We start from the raw sequence: 20,293 nt of genomic DNA, 5'->3' as shown, positions 1-20,293 counted from the left end.
CGGCTCATGGCGTGCCTCCCCCTCAGACTGCATCGGGGGTTCCAATCCAAATCGAGATCATCAGACTGAAGGGCGCTTGAAGAAGAACTTGTAGTAGCCCTCCTTGACCTTTTTCTTGCTGTGGATCTGGAGGACAATGGACCATCACCAGGACTCAGAGGAGTGGCTTGCTCGGATGGTACCTCTACTTCAATCTCGATTTCCTGAAGTGCCTCTACTTCTGGAGGAACAAGCATTGTGGGCAGTTGCGCCTCTACTTGCGCCTCTACTTGCGCCTCTGCTTGTGCCACTCCTAGCGCCTCTACTTGCGCCTCTACTTGCGCCTCTACTTGCGCCACTCCTTGCACCACTCCTGGCGCCACTCCTTGCGCTACTCCTTGCGCCTCAATGATATTTAAATTCAAGACACCCCACAGAAAGACTTAGCCCATGCACCACTCACTACCCCTGGGCATAATGGATGAAAGCAAGGCAAACTGGGTGCAGGCCTGAGCACACTGCCTGGCTTCAAAATGGCCCCTTGACCCCCAGCACATGGCCAGGCCCTGCCTGCACCAGTCCTCAAAATGGCCCCCACCGACATGGCCAGGCCCCAACAACACCCCAAAAAGTCAAAAAACATAAAAAAAATCACCACAATCGAATGCCATCTATGCCCTCAATGATGTTTAAATTCAAGACACCCCACAGAAAGACTTGGCCCATGTACCACTCACTACCCCTGGGCATAATAGATAAAACAAGGCAAACTGGGTGCAGGCCTGAGCACACTGCCTGGCTTCAAAATGGCCTCTTGACCCCACCATATGGCTAGGCCCTGCCTGGACCAGGCCTCAAAATTGCCCCACCCACATGGCCAGGCCCCAACAACACCCCAAAAAGTAAAAAAACACACAAAAATCACCACAATCCAATGCCATCCATGCCCTCAATAATGTTTACATTCAAAACACCCCACAGAAAGACTTGGCCCATGCACCACTCACTACCCCTGGGCATAATGGATGAAAACAAGGCAAACTGGGTGCGGGCCTGAGCACACTGCATGGCTTCAAAATGGCCCCTTGGCCCACACCACATGGCCAGGCTCTGCCTGGACCTCGCCTCAAAATGGCCCCCACCCACATGGCCAGGCCCCAACAACACCCCAAATAGTTGAAAAACACACAACAATCACCACAATCCAATGCCATCCAAGCCCTCAATGATGTTTAAAATCAAGCACCCCACAGAAAGACTTAGCCCATGCACCACTCACTACCCCTGGGCCTACTGTCTAGTGTGGCTTTACAGGCACCTCAACATTTAAAACAAATTCCACATATAACAGTGAGCTAAAATTCCATGACATAATTGAGATTTAAGTTCAACAAAACTCACAGAAACAGTTGTATCATGCACCCATGACTAACCCTGGGCCTACTGGATACTGTGGCTACCCACAAGTTTTAAAATTATAGTTGCAGCAACTGCAATGCCCCAAACAAACAACACCAACTTACTTGTAAAATCTCAAATCCAAAAGTGATCCAAAAACTCCAAGTCCAAAAAGTCCTCAAATACAAATATCCAGCAGCAGCCACAAAAAGTAATCCTTCCAGCTCCAGATCCAAATGAAAAGTGACCAGTAGATGGACAAAGCACTGGGAGGAGCCTGCTGGACATGAACAGGAAGTTGGAGACTCTGGGGCAGTCCTTCCTCCCACCCCCCCAAAAATGGACTCCTTGGCACATAAAAGTGCAGCCAAATGTCAATCTGAGGAGTTATTCTGATCAAAACCATCATTTTCAGTAGTGTTATGCTGCCTGCGGTGGATTTCTTGTGCAGAATTACAATTTTCGCAAGTTCGGGAAAGCAAGCTGTTCAAATTTCCCGCCGAAAGTCAGCTGCGCGCCGCATCTACGTCTTCGCAATTGTTTACTCCGTGTTATCGCGGGCCCTTATGACGTACTCGAATTGTTAAACTCTCGCTGTGCAAGATCGTATACCGGGATGACGTACACGCGGTCGAGAAACTCTTGCGTGTTAACGCAGCAAGATCCAAAATGGCGCAGCACACGCAAAAAACAACTCTGCGGGACTCAGAATCACGGTAAGTCAACGCAGCACGTGCGATATTGTATTTTTCAAGAGCGACCAAGCAAAACAATCCGCAAGCTTGTGTATAGCGGATTTTTGGACAAATTCGCATGATTCGAGGAACATAAAATCGCCAAAAATCCGCAAATTCCACGAGCGGAACGGATTTTGCGCCCACGCTTACTATAAACCTCTCCATATTTTGAATATCCGTTGATTCTGCTATTCCCGTGATTCGTATGTTGTTCCTTCTTGATCTGGCTTCCAAGTCCTCATTCTTCTGTCTGATTAATTTTAGCACACCATCCATCCCCGTTGCTTCTTTTCCATGTCTGTTTGTCCTTCTTCCGTTTCGGTAATCCTAGTTTCCAATACGGCCATTCAACCTTCTTCTTTCTCAACCCGATGCGTTATTTTGTCCATCCTTTCTGCCAGTGAGTCCATCTTGGAGTCTATACCTTGCAGACTGGTCTTTAGATCTTTAAACAATTCCCTGATATCATCTGTAGGTGGTTGGTCCGAGGCGCTATTTCCGGGTAGTTCTTGTTGGCCTACATCGCTGTCTGCAGATTTATTGGAATTTTTATCAAAATAAATTTTCAGTTGACGCGTCTCAGGCTTCCCCATGATGATGGTCTATGTTCGTTGAGGAGTTGTACTTAATATCCCAGGCTCCAGCACGTGTAGTGTATGCCCACACCAGTCACCACAAAGCACAGGTGGGGGTCTCCTCCCCAGTCCTTCCACTGTACGCTCCCGACGTCGATATCCTTGGGTCGCCCTCAGGTTCTAGCCTTATCTAGACAGTTGGTATGGGGCAGTTCAGGCACTGTAAGCCACCCACGGGGTGTTGTCTGCTTCGTCACGGTCTGTTCCCGAACTGGGAGGTGTACCAGTAATGACTGTGGCCCACAAATTGAACCAGATAAGGAATGCTGGGCCGGCACACCCGGCCGACACAGCTCCGTAGATGGTCCATGCAGGTCTTTTCATATGTCCATCTGTATGTTATGGTCTTGCCTATGCTATCTTTAATATACCACACTGGCCTCCTCCCCACGCTGGGAACTCCGCAAGATTCACCTCACCGCAGCTGTGCACCTTTTACAGGTAAGAGCAGTTGGGGGAGGGGGGATTCACCTGCCTCACTCGCCCCTTTGTTAACCCGAATCGCTTCCCCCTGCACGAGATGGCCACCCGTGTAAAGTGGGGCCAATCTCCTGCTATCCACGGAGGCAGTCAGCTCGCTTCTCCCAAGCTCTGTCCAGGGAGCTACTCCCGAAATCCCCTGTGCAGGGCTCACATATGTTGCAAGAATAATCGGAGCCTGACACTCGCGTGCATTTACACAGTGCTCCAGTGCATCACCTAAGATTGGGCAAACTCCAGAGACGGCTCCAACGCATCCAGAACACTTCTGCATGCCTGATCCTCGACCTCCCTCGCCGCAGACATATCACAACCCACCTGAGAGACCTGCACTGGCTCCCGGTCAACAAGAGCATAACCTTCAAGCTCCTCACCCATGCACACAAGGCACTCCACAACACCGGACCAACGTACCTCAACAGACGACTCAGCTTCTACACCCCCACCCGCCAGCTCCGCTCCAGCGACCTCGCCCTCGCTACAGTCCCCCACTTCTGAAGAGCAACCTCAGGAGGCAGATCGTTCTCCCACCTCGCTGCCAAGACCTGGAACACCCTCCCCCTCCACCTACGGCAGACCCAAGACCTGCTGACCTTCAGAAAACTCCTCAAGACCTGGCTTTTCGAGCAGTAGCAGCATTCCCCACCCCAGCGCCTTGAGACCCTCACGGGTGAGTAGTGCGCTTTACAAATGATATGATTGATTGATTGATTGATTGATTGCAGCCGCTTGAGTCACTCCTCTGGCAATGGAGAGCGGCGGGCGCCCCACGTAGATATATCCCTGCAGCGAGTTGCCGAGCACCAAACGTTTTGCGCATCCCGACGCTGAGACAGGCTCCAAGTCCCCCCGATCGAACGGAGACCAGCGCTCACCTCCCTTGGGCGGCAGACGTACGCCAGCGCGATCCTCTCCCCCCAAAATGATCGATACCAGCGCCGGCTCACCTCTCGCCTAGCGCCCGGGCACACCAGCTTCCACCACCTCGAGGCAGCGACACCCGGCAGGGTACGCTGTCGGATTCTCGATGCTCCTCCTCACCAGTTTACAGCCGCAAAGAATGCTCCACTGTCATCTGCGTCCCGCCCAGCGAGGGAAGCCCAACTTCAGATCCCCGCTTTGCTCTGTCCACCAGCTGGTAGGCCTCACTACTGTAGCGCTGGTCCGTCTATTATCTAGCGCAGTCTTGCCCACTTAATCCATTCACGGTGTCCTTGGGTAGAAGCCAATTTTTGCAGCACAGTAGACTCTGGTCAGCATGTCCAGTGCGGATTTATAGCAGATTTGTAAAGCTCAGCCGGCGGAGCCGCTCTAGTGTGTGGCCATTCCGCTGCTCATCGTGGCCATGCCCCGTCTCTGATGGGACTTAAACACCCATGTATGGCATCTAGTTTGGCTGCCATGAGGTCGAACAACACCTGCACCTGATTAGCCATCTTTTCCTGGCCATCTAACACATGGCGTTGGAAGGCCATGTGTTGTTCATGGGGGTCCTGGGAGACAGCTGTGGTGGTGGGTGCTTCCTGCTGTGTGGTCTGTGCAGGGGTGGGGTTTCCTCGAACAAGCTGGGCTGCCCTGCTCCTGGAGGTGGGGTGCCAAAGATGTCCATGAGCCATTGGAGGGCGTTGATGTCGATGGAGGGGAGGTCTTCTTGATCATCAGTGAAGAGGTGTACAGTCTGCTCTGCAGGAGGGGTTGATTCTCCCTCTGCAATGTAAAGGGGAGATGCAATTTAACATTGTGTTCACATGTATGTTGACGCATTGTGCAAGTTAACATACGGCCTGCATGACAATGTACATGGTGACTGTGTGTAAGAGATGCCTATTTGATGCAGGACAGTGGACATTTCGACAACATCACGGATGTGTGTTTGTACTTGTACATTATCATCTTACAGTATCCTGCTATGCCACATGTGATTGGACAGTTCCTACATACAAGCGGCAGCAGTTGTGTCCTCTGTGCTGTTGTGAACGTGTTGCGGTTTGTACCACATTTTTGTCAATGTTGATGTGCTCTGATTGTTATGTGTGTGTGCTGCATTTTGGGAGAGTCACCCCTGCAGCTCTGTTTTGCTGCCCCTTATCCCTTTCAGGCGGGGTGCCTTTGACTTCTGTGCTCATACAGTGCTGAGATATTGCATACTTGGATAAATTGGGCTCTTGGTGGGAGTTGCGACTCTAGTCGATGGTTTGTTTGCAGATGTGTTGTGGACATCAGGGGTTGTGTATGCCCGTGGATGTGTCAGAGTGTGACCTGCTCATTTACGTATGTGGTCCAGACTCAGCCACCTCAGTGTTGTGGCATGCAAAATTTCATGAATTATTAACTGCAGCCATGCTACTCATCTTGCAGTGTCACTTGCATTATCAGGGACACCTGCCAAAAACAGTTGTATGTTTGAATAAAACTGGCAATAGTGCTAATTGAAAAAGAAATAGGTGTCAACGTCTTCCAAAACAAAAGTAGATCACTGAAAAAAAGAGTAAAGGACTTATAAACTACAACAGATCTTGAAAGATCTTGTTGCAAAAATATTTTTTCACGCTAAAAAACTTATCTGGTTAAATTAAATCTGACCAGTAAAGAAAATGCAACTACAAGTTGTACTTTTGGTGCACACTTGGTTGTTAACAAATTCTCTTCACCCAGTAAGCAGTGTATGATTCTGCGCATGGGAATCTTTTTCCGGTTCACAAGTATTAATCCTAAATTATAATTAGCAACTAAGCGCTTTTGGTGCTAATAACGTATTTCAAGGAAGAGGTGTGTCATGAGTTTAAATCCAAACTGTGCTCATGTTTTATAACAAAAGGAGCTACGCATATCAACATATTTGAAATACGACATGAAGCTCAATCCAACTGTTTATATAAATGCTTTGCAAATAACCAGAGGTGAAACAGGTATTTTACCTAAAATATCTTGACACAAAATGTTTTCATTAGAATCTATTTTTTGTTAAATATTTAATATTTGTTTTTGAAGATTGTGTTTGCAACTCCAATATTTTTACTTCATTTGGACCAGTGATATTTTGTTGTATGTTTACTCTCTTAATTACCCAATTTTATGTTAAAATATTGTCTTTCTCTCATAGCCCATATAAGAGTGTGTTGAAAGTTTTCACTAGCTCTCTCTATATTTTGTTCTTGTTTACAGATTAGCTTTGGGGCTATGGATCCCATTTTTAGTAACAAATTGAGATTCCCATCCTTTTACCGGACTGTCCCAAATGAATTCTCCCAGCTGGAAGGCATCTCTCAGTTGTTACGTTTTTTTTCCTGGAGCTGGGTTGGGATTCTTGTTCCAGAGACTGACAGCGGTGAGAGAGCTTTGCGACAACTGATGACGTTGATCACCGACAACGGAGGATGCGTTGAGTTCTTTTATATGTTACCTGTTGCAGTTACAGGAGAGAATTGTGAAAGACTGTCGCTGATCGCAAAGGCTATCAAGAGGTTCACCGCTCAGGTCATCATTCTGCATGGCACCAGCACAGAAATAGCACAATTTTTTTATTTTACTCTTTGGAACCATGTGCCACAGAAAGTTTGGATAGTATCAGGTGAAGCCCTTATTGAGACCGGATTTATTGTAACAGGTGCCTGGAAAACATTTAATAAAATCATAAAATTTTCAATCAAGAAAGGGGAAATCATTGGATTTAAAGATGTTCTTCATGGTATCAATCCTGCCATGTTTCCAGAGTATGGTCCCTTAGATATCCTCTGGGAGCAGTTTTTTGAATGTGTGTCAGCTGGAAGAGGGAATGAGAGCAGGTTTAATTACCCTTTTTGTTCAGGAAATGAAACTTTGCAAGGTGTTGATGTGACTGACTATGATGTTGTGAACTTCAGACAAACATTTAGTGTCTACACAGCTGTCTATGCTCTAGCACACGCTTTACATGAGATGCTTGAATCACACTCCAAGGAAGGAACAGCTGGTGCTGCTGGGAGCCTCCATCAGGATCTCAAGCCCTGGATGGTAAGGGATCTTGCAAACACCTACAATGTCATATGTGTCTCTTTCCACAATAACATTGAACCGCTTGCCATGACTTTTTTACAGTAGCTTGTTGTATTTAATTAAATATAGATTTTAATAATATCTGTTGGAAGTTTGCTGCATAGAGTAAAGCATTCTTTGGGTGTTCAGCTGAAGGAACCGTAAAATACTGGCAGATCAAACCTCTACCGATATGAGCTACACCCGGCATGATATGTCATATTATCTTCAACAGAATGGTGTTAGAAAACATACTACATAGTGTATAATCCCATATGTGGATTTCACTAGGGCTTGGCGCAACTGGAGTAATTCTACATAGCGCAATTACTCGCAATTATCATAATTATGCGTAATTACACGAGAAGCATAAACCAGCAACCCTTGTGTCCAAACTGGGCCTGAGGGTGAATTTTGCACTAAGACAATAGCACTAAATGGTACAGGCAATGCAAAGCCACCAGACGTTTTGCTCTCTATAAGATCCTTGTTCCTGCGCTCCTGCAGTAGTAATCTTGCCCCAAAATTCTCTTAATTACTCGAACTGGAGTAAATGTGTAACATCAGTAATTTTGCATTTCAAGAGTAATGTCTAATTTTTAAATTTACTCTGATTACTCCAGCATAGTTACATTTGCACAGGCCTCATTTTTACCCTTGTTGTACTTTGTGTTGGCTTGTCTCTCTAGTGTCCTTCTGTAATGCAACTCAGACTGTGTTCAACAGATCATATGAATCCACTCACAACCTCCTTCTAGTTGTTGCACACGTCTGCTACTAATAGTTTAAAAATGCTTTTCATTTTCTTTTTTCAGTGAAAACGCTGGCATGCATGTCACATTTGATCATTAATTTGACTTTTTCAAATCTTCCTTCCTTTCTTAGGGTACTCACACTTTGCAAAATATGTTCCTCACATTGTATGGAATAATCTGGAAATAAATCTGCAGTTTCTAAGTGTTGTGCAGTAGGACACAGAGTAATAAAAAACTGCAGATTGCATATCAAGGAATACTCCTCTCTGTAGTTTTAAATATTTTTGGGAATCAAAATGGCAGCTGAGATTTCAAAATGTTTGTTTTGATTAATTATGATCCTATCAGTTCCTTGATCTCCTAACCTTGAAGCATGGACTCCTCTAGCTGTATGATGATGTATTCTACATATTTTTAAAACAATATGTTAGGCATTTCTGAAAATGAACACCCAAGGGAGTCCAAGGAGCTGTCATCTGCATAGATCCCCCAATGTTTTCCTACACAGATTACCCTGCAAACCTCAAATTCAGATTAAAAAAATCTAATTATTTCTGTGAGGGATCACCGCGCCTACACACATTTTCTACCACCCAGTGTTGCTCTCAGTTTTCACATTAAAATGGTACCTTACTTGTGTTAGTGGGCAAAGAGACAGTGACAGGGAAAGGCAACAATTATCGAGATTGAGGGGATAGTACAGTGTCCTCCAAGCACTATATTTTTATATATGTTTTAAGCTGGCTCTGCATTGGACACATCACACAACAGAGCAGACCAGGCTTGAAGATGGTGTGTGACTATACTGGACTGTGATACAGTTGGATGCATGTGTGAGAAGTGCAGTTGAAAACAAAATGCGATTCAAAACACAATGTTGTTAAGAACAAAAGCTAGGACAATTCCCATCAGCCCACCCTTATGGTGGAAGTTACGTCATGTGGGAATTGCTGATCATTCCAACACGCATCCGACCATATAGTGCCGGTGCGGGAATGGATGTCAGTGATCTAGCTCTGGTGTTCATCCTAGGCTAGTGTAAATAAAGTGCAGTGCTCAAATAATAGTGACAATTAAAATTGACTACCTAGATTCTAAAAACATTGAGACAGAAATCTATGTGTAAAAGGTTAAAAACACGCTGAGTAGTGAGACTACCCTGTAGCGCTATGCAGAACGGTCAACATGTTTCAGCCATAGGGGCATTGCCCCGGCTTTCTTCAGGACCTTTAGACTTAGAATAGCTACTGCAAATGCACGTAATATATTGGGTGAAAAAATTAATCAATAAATGTACTTAAAGAAGTTACATATCTACCAGGAACCTTGAACGCTTAGTTATGCCCTCTGGAGGGAGAGAAGCATATCTTCTTCCTAATGTAAAGACAAAGAGTCTTATTATTTACAACAACACTTGAATACACACATACAACCGCATGAATGCAAAAGGACTCGTATAGACAAACACACCTGCATGAATAATTTGCATTCTGCATATTAAAAAGTATATTAGCTAGATCACATGGAGGCATTTCCTCATAGTGATACTCACCCATCTTTGTGTGGGTGAAGACCTCACCTCACCCGGCAACCGCTCGGGAGTATGAGGCCCGCTCTATATTGTAGAAAAAAGGACACATTCAGCACACAACTGTAAGGTGCCCAACCTAATTACTCTACACTTAAACCCAACAAACGTGTGCCAGAACCCCACTCGTTAGACCACAAAGCCAATCTACACAGGGACTCACATAGGCTGTTTTGGGAATCCCACATACTGCGACATTCCTCATGTCGCAGGACACAATATAGACACATAGATGTGCCTCTAAACATGTACTCAATATGTTATTGCTGGGAAAAACGTGTTCAAAACCACAGCATAAAGGAGAGGGTAGGTGCCCAAAGGTAGCTCACTAGGCCACCCAGAAACAGGTATTACTTGAGTACCTCGGGACTTGTAACAACAGAGTCCCAATATGGAGATTAAATTCTGTAGGCTAAGAAGGCCATCCAAGCTCTTGCTAGTCCTCTCTCCTCAGCAGGAGTGGGCTAATCTATTCCCCTCCACAGGAACTGACTAATGTGAAGAAAAAACGTATAGAAAGGACGTGTAGAAAAACCATAGGCAGCTCACCTATCTACACGTCGGTTTTTCTACACGTCCTTTCTATACGTTTTTTCTTCCTTTGGGCGCCTACCCTCTCCTTTATGCTGTGGTTTTGAACAAGTTTTTCCCAGCAATAACATATTGAGTACATGTTTAGAGGCACATCTATATTGTGTCCTGCGACATGAGGAATGTCGCAGTATGTGGGATTGCTAAAACAGCCTATGTGGTGCCTTGTGGGCTTTCTGCCTCCGGGGGGGGGGGGGCAGAAAGACTGCAGCGATTTTTAGGGGGTGGGGGAATTGGCATGCCCATCCTAGGACGCTCCACCACTGACTTACAAAAAGAGGTGTCCCTGGCTTCCTAGTGGGATTTCTGCCCCCAAGGGGGGCATATCAGGATATATTACCCTCGTCAGCTCTCCAGCTAGTTTTGGAAGGGTGGGGGCATTTGCATTCCTATTTTGGACAGCTCCCATACCTACGTTTAAAAAAAAGAAAAAAACCCTGGTATCTAGTGGGCTTTCACCCCCCCCCCTTCCAGGGGGTAGATACGGGGCTGTTGCCCCCACTTTCATCTCAGGGAGACAGAAAGACTTTGGCAAATTGTTGTAGGGGGTGGGGGCATTGTCATGCTCACTCTGGGCAGGCCTAAGTCTTCAACTGCAAAAGAACATTTTTCCTGGCTGCCTAATGGCCTTACTGCCCCCCAGATCTAGGACTGTTTCCCCATCTGCCCCCAAGAAGGACAGAAAGACAGTCTAATTAGTAGGGGGTGCGGGCTGCCCAAAATGGGAATGCTAGTGCCCGCTCCTAGGCATATTAAAACCCAAAATCCCTGGTGCTTAGGGGGCTTTCTGCCCCCGAGGGGACAGATTAAGGGCTACTGCCACCATCTTCCTCACAGGGAGGGGCTGGAATGCTGTGGAAATTTGTTAACAGGTGGTGGCATTGGCATACCCATTTGGGCAGCCCCCAACCTTAAATGTATAAAAATAAAAATCCCTGGTTTCCGCATCAGTGATCCCCAAGCAGGGATCACTAGGGAGGGGCACCATTAGAAAGGGGAGATTCTACTCTTTGCAATGATACCTCTATAGTGTGCCTCAGTGCACAGGGACACCAGAGGGATTTCCTGTGTGCATACTCTGGGGAGCTAGTGTATGCACATGAGCACTGCGGCATCGGATGTTTCTTGGCCGTCTGATGTATAGATGGGTGTAAGGTTGTAATGTATATTTATTTTGGTGCTCTCTTAGTGTAACATATTCTACAAATGTGTAGAATACATCATCATACAGATATATGAGTCCATGCAAGGTTAAGAGATCAAGTAAACTAACAGGATCATAATTAATCAAAACAAACATATTAAAGTCACAGCAGCCATCTTGGTTCCCAAAAATATTTTAACCTACCTCTAGCAAACCTGAAATTTCACCTAAAGCTTTTTTATCAGTCTATCTTCTACTGGACAATACCCAGAAACTGCTGATTTCTTTCCCGATTATTCCATACAATATGAAGAACATATGTGGCATGAGAGAAGACTTAAAGCTACAATAATGATAAAATGTGACAAGCATGCCAGTATTTTCCCTAGGAAAAGAAAATGAAAAACATTTTTAAAATATGAGTAGTGTATAGACATGTGCAACAAGTAAAAACGGGTTTTATGAAGATTTACACGATCTGTTGAACACATTCTAAGCTGTATTACACAAGGACACTAGAGAGACAAGCCAGCACGTATTACAACATGATGGAGGTAATAACAGTCAGCCAGTGTTTAAATGAGTATGGATGATTCATTCTGAATAGAATAAGTAATTGTTGTGAAATGTCTTACAAACCCTACACACATAAGAATAATTTGAAGTGAAAAGGAATGACAAATAGCTAAGGTAATATATGTCACAATTATTTGTCACAGTAGTACTTCTGACACCCCATTCTACAAATATATGGACTGCCTTAATATTTGTGCTGGTATAATTTAGAACCATGAATCTCACCCTGTTAATTTAAGCACTTTTGTCAATTTTGGAGAGACTGGAGTCAGAAAATTAAATTCTCATCCTTCCTCTGCTGACAGAAGGTAGCTGTGACTCCAGATATACCTGTGACTGTCTGCTAGGTATGACCTGATGAGAACGAGGTAGAGCTCTGGTTACTTCATTCGATGTTTTGACTGCCTGAGTGGGTGCTTTTGACCAGAGTGTCCAGGGCAGCCTATTGTGGGAGTCGGAAGGACCCAGATCCTGAAGCAGTGGAGCCAGAATGTGCCAGAGTGAGAGAGGGGTCAGTCTGCATGAGAAATCAGACCAAATATTTCCCAGAGTCAAAAAGGAGTCAAATCCTGAGGTAGAAGACCCGATATCTTAACTACAGGTGAATACATTTCTGCCATGTAAGACCTTCCTGAACAAGGCTGGGTGGCAGACTGCAGGAGGACCGTCCCAGGCATAGTTGTGCAAGGCACAGAGGGAGTGTCCTACTCTGGAGGGCCTATGGTGACAGACTGAGGCCCCGAAAATTGAAACATTTGTAGTGATTTCCTCATTTACTATCAGAATACTCGCCTGTATAGTGATGCTAATTTCTCTAAGCCTGTGTCAACCAGAGTGCTGATGGTCCTCCAGTTTTATACGTCCTTCCTACTGTAGCTGGCTCATGATAATCCCTTGGAAGGACATCTGGGGTAGGCCGACAACCCTTGACTGCCTGGTCATCCAATTTCATTGTCCTCAGATAAGGATCAAGTCTGATGTATTCTACAGATCCTGTATTTCTTTTCAGGCCTCTGAAAAGTCTGTTTGAAAGTGCACAGCTCCCCTCCAGAATTTCCCAATGTTAGCGCTCCCTTTGACAGTGTGGGTGTAAATATTGTTGGTCCCAATAATCACAAGACAGCCCCAGCGAACAGGTTTATCCTGGTGTTGGTGGAAAGTGCCACCCTGTATGCAGGGATCATACCCATGGTGGTCAGGGCACTGATGGGGATTTTGTTACCTTTGCTGGGGTCCCTATTTGGGTAGTGTCAGGTAGAGTTATCAACCATTCAGACCAATGGACTTGTTGCAAAATTTAACAAGACCCTGGGGGCCTCTTTCACCCTCTAAAAAGCAATTGCTATGCCTTGTTACCATGCCTAATATTTTCTTACATAGTGCTAGTACACAAGGTAGCAGGCTTTAGTGCCTTTGAGAGTTTTTTTTGGGCACTCTCTGAAAGAGGGATGGGAAAAAGCAACAACCTTCATAAAATGTAGATGCTGCATGAAATAGGCCACTAAAAAGGAGGACAGTCAGGAAATGATCAAACAATTGCATGACCAGTAGGCCACTCTAGTGGAATACCAACCCGGCCATAAAGTATGAATTGTAGAACCCATGGAGCTCTGAACGATCCAATATAAGTGGACTGGGCTGAATTAAATCAAAGATTATTTCTGTCCCCCGCACCGACAGCAGGCCATCAGAGGGACCATTAAATCAATATTTGTAAAGTGAAGCACTGTCACCCATAAGGGTATCTGGGAGCTGAGGATGCCAAGTCTTGGTTGAAAAGGCAGATAATGAGTTTCTTTCTAAAGTCCCCCAGGGAGGGTTCTGTTCAGAGGTGGATGGCCAGGTCATTCCAGGTGTTGGTGGTTATGTAGGAGAAGGAGTAGCCCCCGCTATGTCTGTAGTAGATTTGGGGTATGTGCAAGGGTGAGTGAGGAGAAGCTCAGGTGTCTTGAAGGCGGATGAAAGTTTCAGTCAGTGGTTGATGTAGAATGTTGCTAGATCAAGAAGAGCGTTGTAGGCGTGTGTGAGGATTTTGAACTGGCATCTTTTCTGGAAAGGAAGCCATTGGAGATTTCTGAGGTGAGGGTGACATAGGTACAATTGGGGAGGTCCAAGAGGAGTCAGGCTGCAATGTTCCGTATGGTTTGGAGTCTTCTGAGGAGCTCTGTGGAAATTCCAGCATAGAGAAGATTGCCAAAGTTGAGGTGGCTGATGACGAGGGCCTATGTGACGTTTTTTCTGTGGTTGGTTGTGATCCAGCTAAAGATTCTGCGGAGCATGCAAAGTGTGTGGAAACAACTGTGAGTTTGAGATTGTCGAGGCTGAGAGAGGTGGTATGGGAGTTTAAGTTGTTGTAGATGGAGGCGATTTTGTTGTGGAAGTAATCTGAGAGAGTGTCACAAAGGTCTTGGGAAGGGAAGGGTGGATGGTGTTCTCTGTGCTGTCAGGTTGAAGAATTCCTTGACTATTTTGAAGAGCTCCTCCACGTTGGCCAAGGTATCGATGAAAGCAGTGATGGCTGGTCTCTTGGCTTCCTTGATGTACAGGCGGTAGTTGCTGAGGGCTGCCCTGTGAGCGGCTCTGAAAGAGGGTATCTTAGTGGCGCGCCTTAGCTTCTCAAGTTTGTAGTAGTTGCGCTTGATGGTTCTGAGCTGACAGTTGACACTTTGCCTCAACGTTCTTATTAACCATAGTACTCAGAAAATGATTCAACAGTGAAATTTATCCAGGGGACAGAAGGACCGTCAAAACAAAATTTACAGGCTGTGTGATAGGGTGAGGGCCAGCATCGAGCATTAGGTGTCCAAGATATTAGATCTACAGATGATTGAGCACAGTGGTAATGGTATTAAAGGCTGCCTCACCAAGTAGTACTGTGGTTTTATGTGGACTACAAGGGCTTCAATCCAGTCGACAAAACTGATACACCATATCCTTGGTACTGATGAGCTCTTGATAGGTTAGGAGCTTCCAAGTTCCTCAGTACTTTTTACTTAGTGTTACTGAATTGGCAGATTATTCTAACTAAGGCAGCCAATGCAAGGTCAGCATTTTCCACACCAGAAGATAACTCGTAGTTCCGTGTCATGCCCTTTCGTTACAGGAATGCCCCTGTCGCCTTTTAAAGTTTGGTCAACCGGGTCCTGGCTAGATAGGAGAACTTCAGTGCAACCTATCTGGATAACATAGCTGTCTTCAGCTCCACCTGATCAATGTGAAGGAATTACTGTATGTCCTGAAGTAGTCAGACATGACTATCAAGACCAGTTTATGCCAGATAGGGCACTGTTCTCTTGTGTACATGGGTCTCCTAGTTGTTTGAGGATCTGTACAGTCTCTTCATCCCAAAAATCAGACCATCCTGGCCTAGGAGACTCCCTCGACAAGACCCAGGTAAGAGCCTTTTTAAGCTTCATTGGATATTTTTGGGGGTTTACAAGGTGTGATGGCACCATTCTATTACCCCCGACAGAGCTGATTCCCAAGTGCAATGCATTTTCTGGATAGGCAAATGATTTCACAGCCTAATGAGGAAGGAAAGACCAACCTGTAGCCTTCATCAGTAGTTTGTTATCATCCTGAGTTAGACCCATGTATTGAAGCTGCTCATTTCCTGACATTGTCCACTTTTCCACAATACCTTTTCTGCTGTGAACTTTTGCACATATTGTCATACACAAAAATGTTGAATTTGTTTCTCTGAAACGATTTTGTTTACACATCTAGCTTTACACAACATTATCATGATGCCTCTAACAACATGCTTCAGGCCTCTTGACGCATTATGTACAAATGTTGTTCAATCTTCATCTATTGGGCGATAGAGCTATCTACATGTCCATAACATCACTAATCTACAACGTACATCACAAGGCTGCTTTCTATCATAAATAATGAGCATCCCAATAGATTAGCAGAGGAGGTACTTCAGCTGCTACCTAAGGTCCCTGCATGTTGAAGCTGTACCATGCAGTGATCTGACATCTCGTATGGGGTGTCCAATTCTTGACCAAGGCGGGGTCCTTCATTCCACCTGCCAGGTAATGGGGTTGGATCATCCCTGGGGGCGATTCTTGGTTCTACACTTACACACCCTCTAGCTATACTTAGAGTAGGGGTTTCCATAATCGGAGTATGCCAGATTATTGCCTTCTTTATATGCCTGCATGTATACATTGTTTAAGCACCATGGTAGAGCTGTACCTGGTATTTACTTGTTTGATGCTCACAATCACTGTTATCTGCTTCTGTCTACTGATTATGACAGCACATGTATTCTACACAAGAATAACGTTAGTTCAATAAATATGTTGAAAAAGTCACACTGTGCATTTTGTGTATTTTTCTGAGCACAAGTCAGGACTAGCCACTAAGCGTAAGGTTCGGATCTGTTTCCACAATCTCTGAGGAGTCAGGGTTGTCACGCTTTGTGGTTGCCAAAAACCATTCACTCCCTGGTAAAGTTAGGGGGAGCTAATATTAGCGCTGTGAGCTAGCTGGTGTCTGGGCCAACATATCCTGCGGGGTTCCTGGAATCATTCTAGGCATCTCACCTAAAGTTTATGTTGTCCAAACAAATGTGCAGGTTTTAAGGATTAGTGGGAACTACATGAGAGATGACCACATCCAGGGAGCAGAGGTGCAGTTCAATTGAGAGAGAGGTATTTGCAGTGGTCTACACACTGAAGAAACTGAGTCCATACCTATCTGGGACTTATTTCCAGGTTTAGACCGACTACAGTACATCCAAATAGCTGATGCATATGTGAGATGAGAATCCTAAAGAGTTCAGGTAGTCCATTTTCCTACAGGAATTTATACCAATTCTTGGGGTCTTTCCTGGTTTTCCTCCATGAGGATGACTATTCTCATGGAGTTTGGTAGTTTTCCATGCCATCTGATTGGGGTGTCATATAGGAAAATATCATCTTATAACTCAACAATTGTTTTAATTGCTGAGTTATAAGATGATATTGTCCTATATGACACCCCAATTGTTTAAATTGCTATTCAAAATCCAGTTTGACCGTAAAACAGAATTTTTAATCATTACATTTTCCATGCCTAAATGTTTGGGAGGTTAATTTGCATTAACCTCCAGCTGCAGACCTCTGAGTGCCCACTCCCAGACAAGGTGTGAAAACGTCTCCTAGAGCGGAGACAAAGAATAGTAACTCTGACCCCCTACGTTTTTATGCATTGCCCCCTTTATTTGTGAGATATGAATTGCATTAGTAAATCTGACACCCCATTTCACAAACATAAGCGCGTCCCCAATGTTTGTGTCATTGCAATTTACAACAATAAATATCACCCCTTTGATTTATGCACTTTTCTTTATGTTAGAGGGACTGCAGTTACATCATTCAAATCTCGTCCTTCCCCTCCCGCTCAATGTGTGCATTTTGCCTAATATTTCTTAGACCATAATTAGAAGAGTAAATCTCATCCCTTCAAATGTATATTTTCCATATTGATTGTAGGACTGGAGTTATAAAAGTGGATTTAGTCACCTCAAAATGTGAGCGCTTTTGACAATGTTTGCAGGAAATGATAGATAATATTGCATTTCAACCCCACCCCTAGTTGTAGGAACTCTCCCCTATACATATGCGTTTACATTAAAATTAGTTATTCTTATTCCTCACCCCAAAACATTCAAGTTAGAATAGTATGATTTATGTACTTTTCGCAGTCTTTTGGGGATTGAGTTAGAATAGTAAATACGATTCCCCCCACATTTACATAACTTCTTTAATCTTAGTGTATTTTGGATTGTAAAACCATTAATATGGGCAGTATATCCCCACAGGAGGCATGGAAGTGCTCTACAGTGAATAGTATGTTACTCTGCTAGAGGTATACAAATATTTACCACGGCCTCCTAATGTATGCACTTTCTCAAATGATGTTTGTCAGATTAAAAAAGTAAATTATTCTCCACAAAATATTGCATTTTCTCTAATTTTTTTGAATTCTACTGATTTGAACTGGTTCATTTATTGCCCCACTGTTTGTAGTAGTGGATTAGTATAGGAAATTCACATTTTTGTCATCAGTATATTTGGTTTTAATATAGAGTTTGAAATTATTCCTGAAATGTTTATGACATTTTAGACAGAGGTTTAAAATATTTATAACAAATAGGCATCATAGTAAATTCCAAGGTTGTAAAGAACAATGCACCATTTGGATATAAAAATATCAATTTCAAGTATTAACACTTGTTTATAAAAGAGTAATTGTCCTGTATTTTATTAAACTTAATTTAGAAGAACAGTTTTGTACAGTTAAATAATTCTTAATAAACTAATAATTATGTGTAGTTACCGAAAAACACATATATTTTATGCAAAAATATAGTCTGCTTAAATAACGTGCAAGATTTTGTTACTTTAAATAATCAATAATTTGCCAAATATTTTTTTCTTAATATATATTGATCATATAATTAGAAATGCAAATAACATATTTTGGTTTGAAAAGAAAGAGCTAAGTATTATTTATGTATGCAACATTCTGTACAGTTTATTTTAGTTTTCTCAATTTGACACACAGTGTATTGATTATTTTAAAATACTGTGCTTATGTCACACTACTTATATTACAAATATTATGAGATACACCCAAAACAGGACTTGAGCACAAGTAAAATATGTTTTCTTTATAAATAACCATATAATGAAAAAGTATAACAAGTATATCTCATTAGAGTGGGGCAAGATGGCTGAAAGGGATGATTACAAACTTGCTCTAGCTTTAGGTCTAATGGCATCAAAGTATTTACTAGGCTGTACACAAGTTGGTATAAAATATACACAATCGATCAATGAGATAGTGAATTGTCGATCACTGACTCCAAGTTGAAATGGAATGTGATTGAAGTGTATTTGACCTTCATCCTTCTATTAATTTATAATGACGGCAATAATTTATTCTTGTGCATAAGAGTCATACATAAAAGAAAAAAGCATATTAATGAATTATAAAATAGCAAGACACATGTGAATAGTTATTATGAGACTCGGTATAAAATTACCCGAAGGTAACTGATTCTCTGGCCGGTTTGTTAAGTCTGAACACATCTACCCACAAAAGCAGAGCTATGTGAGAGTGCTGTGAGACTTGTGCCAGGTTTTCCTTTCTCTGGAAAGGGTGTACCTTAATTTTGACAATCTACTAGGTGTTACCCCAAAATGTTAAGGACAATGACTTAGGTATTGAATGAACAGCATTGAGAAGTATAATTGAAGCATTTCATTTTGATAAAGGAAGGGTCCGCGAACTGAACTCCTGAATCCCTGACCCTGGAGACCTATCTGTTGCTTGTACTGCCTCCCATCGACCCGCGCTGATCCCTGCAGAGTGCCTACCTTCCCCCGCCGAGTCCTCCTGCCGCTGCATCGCTAAACATCTGCGGCCACAGTTGGGAGGAACTCGCTATCCCAGGGAGCATTGCACCGGCGCTTTGGAGCGCGTCATCATCTCGCGCCAGGCGGCGCTACAAAGTGGGGGCACGCCTGGCCATCCGGGCATTTCATTTTGATGAAGGAAGGGTCCGCAAACTGAACTCCTGAATCCCTGAACCTGGAGACCTATCTGCTGCTTGTACTGCCTCCCATCGACCCGCGCTGATCCCTGCAGAGTGCCTACCTTCCCCCACCGAGTCCTCCTGCCGCCGCATCGCTAAACATCTGCGGCTGCAGTTGGGAGGAACTCGCTATCCCAGGGGGCATTGCACCAGCGCTTTGGAGCGCGTCATCATCTTGCGCCAGGTGGTGCTACAAAGTGGGGGCACGCCCTGCCATCCGGGCATTTCATTTTGATAAAGGAAGGGTCCGCCAACTGAACTCCTGAATCCCTGACCCTGGAGACCTATCTGCTGCTTGTACTGCCTCCCATCGACCCGCGCTGATCCCTGCAGAGTGCCTACCTTCCCCCACCGAGTCCTCCTGCCGCCGCATCGCTAAACATCTGCAGCTGCAGTTGGGAGGAACTCGCTATCCCAGGGGGCATTGCACCGGCGCTTTGGAGCGCGTCATCATCTCGCGCCAGGTGGTGCTACAAAGTGGGGGCACGCCCTGCCATCCGGGCATTTCATTTTGATAAAGGAAGGGTCCGCCAACTGAACTCCTGAATCCCTGACCCTGGAGACCTATCTGCTGCTTGTACTGCCTCCCATCGACCCGCGCTGATCCTTGCAGAGTGCCTACCTTCCCCCACCGAGTCCTCCTGCCGCCGCATCGCTAAACATCTGCGGCTGCAGTTGGGAGGAACTCGCTATCCCAGGGGGCATTGCACCGGCGCTTTGGAGTGCGTCATCATCTCGCGCCAGGTGGTGCTACAAAGTGGGGGCACGCCCTGCCATCCGGGCATTTCATTTTGATAAAGGAAGG

General features: G+C 44.5%; 1 protein-coding gene across 1 annotated transcript in view; it reads left to right on the top strand.

Moving 5' to 3' along the window:
- The window catches only part of LOC147725843 (extracellular calcium-sensing receptor-like), a 425,517-nt gene extending 418,208 nt beyond the window's left edge, over window positions 1-7,309 (top strand). The window contains exon 3 of the mRNA XM_086963370.1: window positions 6,395-7,309. Coding sequence (XP_086819496.1) covers window positions 6,395-7,309 — 915 coding nt within the window. The remainder of the gene's footprint in view (window positions 1-6,394) is intronic.
- Window positions 7,310-20,293: the final 12,984 nt, after the last annotated feature.

The sequence above is a fragment of the Lissotriton vulgaris genome, chromosome 3_1 (assembly GCF_964263255.1).
Source record: "Lissotriton vulgaris chromosome 3_1, aLisVul1.2, whole genome shotgun sequence".
Classification (NCBI taxonomy): Eukaryota; Metazoa; Chordata; class Amphibia; order Caudata; family Salamandridae; genus Lissotriton; species Lissotriton vulgaris.
The sequence above is the reverse complement of the archived record's forward strand: the minus strand, read 5'-3'. Positions and strand labels throughout refer to the sequence as shown.